This window comes from Impatiens glandulifera, chromosome 1 (genome assembly GCF_907164915.1).
Source record: "Impatiens glandulifera chromosome 1, dImpGla2.1, whole genome shotgun sequence".
NCBI lineage: Eukaryota > Viridiplantae > Streptophyta > Magnoliopsida > Ericales > Balsaminaceae > Impatiens > Impatiens glandulifera.
In genome coordinates this window covers 61,869,780-61,877,718 of record NC_061862.1, presented here as the reverse complement: position 1 = coordinate 61,877,718, position 7,939 = coordinate 61,869,780, and the positions used below count along the sequence as shown (strand labels likewise).

Below are 7,939 nucleotides of genomic sequence, written 5' to 3'. Positions count from 1 at the left end.
AATGAAAATCGAAACTTGAAAAAATCTTTTGACCTTGAGCTATCTTAATTAGTTTTGTCAAACTAATATTTTAATAAAATAAATAATATATATTAAAATTATTTTTATAATATTTTATTTTACAAACATAAAAATTGAGATTTAATTATAATTCTATAATTTTTTCAAACATAAAAATTGGGATAGAATTACAATTATATATATATATTTTTTATTATATATAAAAATAAAATTATACATATATATATAAATATTAAATTATTAATATTATGTAACTTAATCTAAAAAATTAAAAAATTGAAATTATAATAAAAACTCATATTATATTTTGTATTTAATTATATATATATTAAATTTAAATATTTTAAAAAACATTGATATATAATAATAATAATAAAATGATTAGTTTTAAATTTTGAAATCTAAAGAAAGATATTATAGAAAGATTCTCAATTAATAAAAAATTTCAAAAAAAATCAAGATAATTAAAAAAAAAATCTTAACAGAAAATTCCTAAAATTAAAAAGTAAATCTTAACATAAACCTACAATTAAAACCTAAATCTTAAGGAAATTTATCAAATCTATCTATAAGATATAAACTCTCTCTTTCATTAGGCTCTCTTGGCAACCAAATGCCCGACCGACGATTCAAGTTGCGCCTGACAACCAAATTCCCACTTCTTCGACCGACGATCTAAGTTGCGTCGCCACCGTGAAGATCGCCGAGGATCTAGTGTAGTCGTCTTCCATGTCTATTCCTCTTCTCCATCATCATTGCGTTGGGGTTGAAGCAGGTAATTAACTAGAAGATTTTATTTCTTCTAGTAATGGTTAAAGCCAAAATAAATACACATGTGAATGAATAGACTTGTACGCAACTCAATACTTTAAAGAGAATACAATCAAATACAAATTACATATAAAAAATTGGAAAAAGAGTGGTGCTTTGAAGAAAATGGGGTTTGATGGAGTAGAAGATGAATGTCAAAATGCTCGGTAGAGAATGTGAAGGAGGAGAGTGTTTGATTTTAAAAAAGTGTTATTTCGAGGGTCCAAGTAATATACCAAGTGACAACAGAATGAATGTTCGTTTGAAGAAAAACATGAAATGGTTAAATGTTTAATAGTTTGAACCCTAAATGACTCAACTCAGAGTTCGATTGTATATAGAAATTGGACCATTTTTTATATATATTCTAACACTAAACTATATGAGTTTAATTTTGTATTATTCATTGTGACGGTTTTCATATTCTTAGGCTGGTAGGAAATATGGGATTAATATATACAATAGATTTTACAATATATTTAATTATCTTAGGTTAAGATTAGGTACTTAGGTCACCCTTATTTTTTAAATGTTTCACAAGTATGTTAAACGAGTCAAAATGTGTTAAACATGTCAAAAACGTATAAAACGTGTCAAAATGTGTCAAAAGTGTCAAGATGTGTTAAATGTGTCGTTAAACATGTCAAAACATGTTAAATGTGCCAAAAACGTGTTAAAACTTGTCAAATGTGTTAAACGTGCCAAAAACGTATTAAATGTGCCAAAACGTGTTAAGATGTCAAAACGTGTTAAACGTGCCAAAAACGCCTAAAACGTAAAAACGTGTTAAATGTGCCTAAAACGTGAAAACGTGTTAAATGTGTCAAAACATGTTTAATGTGCTAAAAATATGTTAAACGTGCCAAAAATATGTTAAACTTGTCAAAACATGTTGAACGTGTTAAACATGAAAAAAATATGTAAAACTTGTGAAAAATGTGTTGAATATGCCAAAAACGTGTTAAACGTGCCAAAAACGTGAAAAAACATGTTAAACGTGTGAAAAATGTGTTAAACATGTGAAAAATATGTTAAACGTGTTAAACATGTCAAAAACGTGTTAAACGTGCCAAAAACGTGTTAAACATGTTAAAACGTGTGAAAAACATGTTAAACATATTAAAAATGTCAAAAACGTGTTAAATGTGTCAAAAATGTGAAAAACATGTTAAACGTGTGAAAATGTGTTAAACATGTCAAAAACGTGTTAAACGTGTAAAAACGTATTAAACATGTCAAAACGTGTAAAAACGTATTAAACATGTCAAAACGTGTTAAACGTGAAAACATATTTAAGAAATTAAATTTTGAACCGATATTTTATTTTTGAATTTAGGAAGTCAGAATGTCGAACCAATATTTTTATTTTTAATATATTAAATAACATGTTGAATTGATATATTTTCAATGAAAATCGAAACTTAAAAATTTCTTTTAACCTTAAGATATCTTAATTAGTTTTGTCAAACTAATATTTTAATAAAATAAATAATATATATTAAAATTATTTTTATTATATTTTATTTTACAAATATTCAAATTGAGATTGAATTAAAATTTTATAATTTTTCCAAATATAAGAATTGAGATAAAATTATAATTCTATTTTTTTTTTGTATTATTTTTCATTATATATAAAAATAAAATTATATATATATATATATAAAATTATTAATATTATATAACTTAATCTAAAACAATTAAAAAATTGAAATTATAATAAAACTCATATAATATTTTGTATTTAATTATATATATATATATATTAAATTTAAATATTTTGAAAATATTGATATAAAATAATAATAATAAAATGTTAAATTTTAAATTTGACAAATCTAAGAAAAAATATTTGAGAAAGATTCTCAATCTACTTCTTGTAACAGAAAATTCCCAAAACCAAGACAATTAAAATCTAAAAAAAATTCCTAAAATTAAAAGTAAATCTTAACGGAAAGCAAGAAAATTAAAACCTAAATCTTAAGTAAATCTATAAAATTTATCTATAAGATGATCTCTCTTCACCGGTATATACTTCACCGGTATATAGCCGTCTTCCGTCTTCAATCTTAAGTAAACCTATAAAATCTATCTATAAGATGATCTCTCTCTTCACCGTATTGAGCCGTCTTCATTGGAATCGCTTGGCAAACAAATGCCCGACCGACTATCTTGTGCCTGTCAACCAAATGCCGACTTCTTCACCGACGATCCAAGTAGCGCAACCACCTTGAAAATCGCCGAGGATCTAGTCGTCTTCCATGTCTATTCCTCTTCTCCATCGTCATTGCGTTGGGTTGAAGAAGCAGGTCATTCGTTGGGGTTTGGTGGATTTTTTTCGCTTTTCTTCCGCAGGCGCGCTGTCTTTAGGGATGATGACTTAGAAACTTGCTTATCAAATTCCTGTTTCACTCTGGATTTAGATCGGGTAATAAATAATTCTTCCACTTCACCCGTAGATTTTAACTATATGTGCTAGAACTTGACATTTTATATACAATTTGAGATTGTTATAGGTATACTCTATGGAACGCGGAGTACAGAATCTCATTGATGAGGAATTTTGATATACAGTCAGACAGTTGGAGTAGATCAGATTTTGCAGAGGAGAATCATGTTCTGGAAGTGAAGAGTAGTGATGAGACAGACGATGATCGGTGTGCAGATTATTTGGAGAAGATGGATATCAAAAGCATTGGGGCTTTGTCTCCTGAAGCTCTGAACTATATTCAGAACCTAGAATCCGAACTATCTTTGTCTAAGAAGGATAGTGATAGTATCTTTGCTGCTATATATGCTTATATGATGTTTCTAATGCACCTGGTAAGATTACTATGAAGATAGATACAGATATTGAAGGATTTTTCTTAACAATTGTACACACAATTATATACACTTCTAACTTGTCAATCTGAGTAATGAGATTTCTTTTATGCAATCAAATGATATCATCGAATGAATCTACATCAAATTCTCTCAAGTTCATAAATCATGTGTTAACTCCTTAACTTCAATCCTCTTTCGAAAGTGTATAGTATATTAATTAAGCTTTAAAGTCTTTATTTCGATAGTTACTCTTAAATTGACTAAACTTCTATCAGGTTCCATTCCCACTAAAACACCGAAGTTGGGGGGTATGCTGGCTTCTTTGGAGAATACACTCTTGTTTAATTTTTTTTTTTAACGAAGTTGTCATAATAACATGAGAACTTGATTCCATTTGAGTCAAAATGACCTTCTTCCTAATAATTACCATCAATGATTTCCATATCTTTGATTGCTTTCCATAATTTGATTACTTGACATTGAGAAAATATTCTAGAGTTTGCTATAGAAGCCCGTGTAATGGAGGCTCTATTAGTAAATGTTCATACTTGTATCACACTTAATTTACATATTCCGAAGATATAGCAAATTCCTTGAAAACATAATAATGAACAAAAGCTTTGTCTATCTCCTTGGCATTATACAAAAATGACACTTTTCAGTGGGTTATTATTGGTGGAGCTTCATTCTTTCGAATAGTTCCAGTGAGATAAATTGTCAGAAACTGAAAAGTAAATGTTCACTTTTAAATAAATCTTTAGAGGTGTTGTCATTCTTGAGTTTGAGCATCATCCTTTATTTTTCTCTTGTTTGATACCTTGGTTTTCTGAATGTTGTATTGGGAGGTTGATTCTTTTACCCAAGTGTATATTGTTGGTTAGACACAAATTGTTAGCAATTAGGAAAACATAATGAGCTCTCTTGGTAAGTAGGATTTATCCTCAATTTTTTGTTGTATCTTGGTCTGTTCTGAAATTTCCATTTTTTTTGGTTGGTATAAAAAGTGTTGTTGGAAAACAAAACTGTGCCTGGATTACAATCCCAAATTTTGTTTGGTAGTTGGATTTTTAGTTGAATCACAAGCTGGATGTTAGGCTTATTGTCTTACGAAATCTGAGTTTGATCAAATCCAGCTCAATTTTGGATACCAATTTCGTTGTTACCTAACTTGGAGCTTGTTTGATCTTAGTTTATTTGGATTTATCCCATCATCAATGACTTCTTCCATCAAATCATTAACTAAACTACTAAAAAACTATTACTGTATTTTTATAACATTTTAAATGCTAAGGATATTTTGATCATTTTATTCAAACAAACCACTTTTTTTTACCTCAAACAAGAACAGAATGCCATGATCAAACAACTCTAGCTCTGATTCTGTTCCTCAACTTGCAAACCCAGTTTATTGAATCAAATAAATCGTAAGCTATTTTTTTTTTTTTTTGTCTCTGAAGATATGTCAACATTTATATATAACTTCTGTTTGATCTCCATTTAGCTTTAAACAATGAATTGATATAAAAAATTGGTTGAGTTTATGACATTTCCAAAATAGGAAACTGAAGACAGAAACAAAGAAGACAAATCAAAACTAGTTAAATCAATTTGAAGTGTTGTGGATGATAATTTTATTGGATTGTGCTGGTGACAAGATCTTCATGCTGATTTCATATTTTGCAGGAACTGGATGAGAAGAAGCAAGAAAATGCACAAATAGAAAGTTGTATGAGAGAAAATAACAATGACCTATTGGAGTATTTGAGGTCCTTGGAATCTGATATGGTAACTGATTAACTCCCCCATAAAAGTTTCGATTTTATTAACTGTTTCCTTAGTTGTATACATGTGTTTCAAACAGGTAACTGAACTATCACAGCCATCTTCATCAGAAGTTGAGGATATTATTCGAAAACTTGTTCAAAATATTTTACGCCAATTCTATAAAGAAGCTTCATTAAGGAATGCGGCCGAGACTGAAGAGCTACACAACAGTATAACCGCTTCTTCACGTGATTACCTAGCAAAGCTTCTATTCTGGTCAGCCCATTTTTTCTGGGAAATTTGAGCAGATGACCCCACTGACAGGGTGAATTACCATTTGTGCGGGTGGATAATTTAAATAGAGCTGGTGACCATCTTCTATCGTCTTCTTGTGTCCTCCATTATGACCGGGTAATAAATAATTCTTCCACCCACTTCACCCATAGATTTTAACTATATGTGCTAGAACTTGACATTTTATACAATTTGAGATTGTTATAGGTATACGCTATGGAACGCGGAGTACAGAATCTCATTGATGAGGAATTTTGATATACAGTCAGACAGTTGGAGTAGATCAGATTTTGCAGAGGAGAATCATGTTCTAGAAGTGAAGAGTGATGAAATAGAAGATGATCGGTGTGCAGATTATGCGGAGAAGATGGATATCAAAAGCATTGGGGCTTTGTCTCATGAAGCTCTGAACTATATTCAGAACCTAGAATCCGAACTATCTTTGTCTAAGAAGGTTAGTGATAGTATCTTTGGTCATGAGTACTAATATGATCCCTATTTAAAAATTGTATAGACAATCTTGCCTTTTAAATAGTTCAAATGCAAATACACTACAATCAAAGAAGTTTAGAGGCAAATATGCTCTTAAGTACATTTTGTTATGCAGTTATGATCTTATTGTTTAAAGAATTGAACGCTTTAGATAGAACATGAAGATGATGTAATTCCGATTCTCAACTTTTGATTAGAGTCAATATTGCACTACTTTCCTAGTATACTTACTATTTGAATCATTTTATTAGTATTAAATAGGTCAATTCATGTATCTGAATTGCCATATCTAGTTATGTCTCTCATTAAGTAAAAATTTTCGTCACTTCTATTTTCTATCTTAACGAATTATCTTCCATCTTCTAAACATATAACGGGGCATTTCCTTGCTGAATTGACAAAAACAAGTTTCTCATACCTTCTGCAAACAAATATTTCTTGAAATATGAACCTAAGGCTCCTTGAGTAATACTTTGCATCGTATTGTTCTAATCGTATTGTTCTAATCGGTTGAACGATTTATGGTTCAATTTAAGAGTACTTTGATGACCTGTTCCTATTCTGATTGTTCGTTTTTTATTCATATTTTTTTATTTCAATTTGAAGAAATATACTTTGGTCTATTTCTAATTCAATAACATAATAACAATGTGGTTTGAATCAATTTTTTCCAGGCAGTAGAGATTAAAAAGAAGATGACCAAGAAGCATTTCATACCTCATGTCTTTGGGTATGAACATTTGGTAAAATTCATTATCCAAATTATTTTGTAGGTTATTGTCATTTTTGGAAATCATGATAACAAATGTATAATTTTCTTTGTCTTCCTTTCGGTTTATGAAATAATTGTTATTTCTATCTTGTATGGAGTTACTTTAGTATTTTAGTATACAAATTTGTCTTTTAGTTTAATTGTTTTTTTAAATCTTTAAAACATTATTAAAAACTTGTAATATGTCGGTTAATGTTTTTTTATTTAATTATGATATTATTTTATGAGATAATATTGTTGATATAATTTATATTTCATTTGATAAAAATATCAATAGGAAATGTCTCTACCAGAAGCTTTATTGTTCCAAGTAATCCGACGATCTATCGATTCTCTTCTCCGATAAGTGATATCAATGGTTTGGTCGTCGAAATATATACTTTCTCCTTACATATATCATCATAGATCAATTTATCATTTATGGAGATAGATTTATCTATATAAATTGCGGATTGAACAGTAAGAGAATCTCCTCTCCCACTTTGGTCAACAACGATGATTCGACTATGATTATTACTTCCTTCAACTTTCAACTCTAATCCCTGAACAAGGTACCAAGGTTTGTGAGAAAAAAATGTAATTCTTTTAAAATGTAATTTTGTTGTCCAACCTATAGTTATGTCTAAGTTTTATATTTTATAATGTCTATATCTTTTTTTTTATTTGCAAGTTCATATGTAGGGTCCCTCATCTTAAGAGATTCCGTGAATTGAATGACTCTCAAATTATTCAAAGAGTTGGTCCTAAGGCAACTAATTGGACTGACAAATTTGTTCAACACAGAATAGATCATGGTGATCCAAATTCTTTGGCTGTCTTTGGAGAGGCAAAATAGTGCCAGTGGTTGGACTTCTGAATTTGAGCGGGTAGAACAATATACTTAATTGAATGAAGTAAGCTTAATTTTGTTCTGTGATGATCTCTACATATTTACAAAGGTTTAATGATTTTAATTTTATC

At 29.2% G+C, this 7,939-nt stretch overlaps 1 protein-coding gene across 1 annotated transcript; it reads left to right on the top strand.

Moving 5' to 3' along the window:
• Positions 1–3,350: 3,350 nt before the first annotated feature.
• LOC124921565 lies at positions 3,351–7,119 on the top strand. Its single transcript, XM_047462241.1, has 5 exons — positions 3,351–3,597; positions 5,341–5,442; positions 5,519–5,832; positions 5,923–6,169; positions 6,882–7,119. Exons 1-3 carry the CDS (start codon positions 3,385–3,387, stop codon positions 5,723–5,725), a joined length of 522 nt encoding a protein of 173 aa, XP_047318197.1. The 5' UTR covers positions 3,351–3,384; the 3' UTR covers positions 5,726–5,832; positions 5,923–6,169; positions 6,882–7,119.
• Positions 7,120–7,939: the final 820 nt, after the last annotated feature.

Bases quoted from the DNA above. Each gene is read 5' to 3' on its own strand.
- LOC124921565 (XM_047462241.1), top strand. From the start codon at position 3,385: ATGAGGAATTTTGATATACAGTCAGACAGTTGGAGTAGATCAGATTTT. The intron at 3,598-5,340 runs GATAGTGATAGT...CATATTTTGCAG, and splicing joins AACTATCTTTGTCTAAGAAG to GAACTGGATGAGAAGAAGCA. The intron at 5,443-5,518 runs GTAACTGATTAA...TGTTTCAAACAG, and splicing joins GGTCCTTGGAATCTGATATG to GTAACTGAACTATCACAGCC.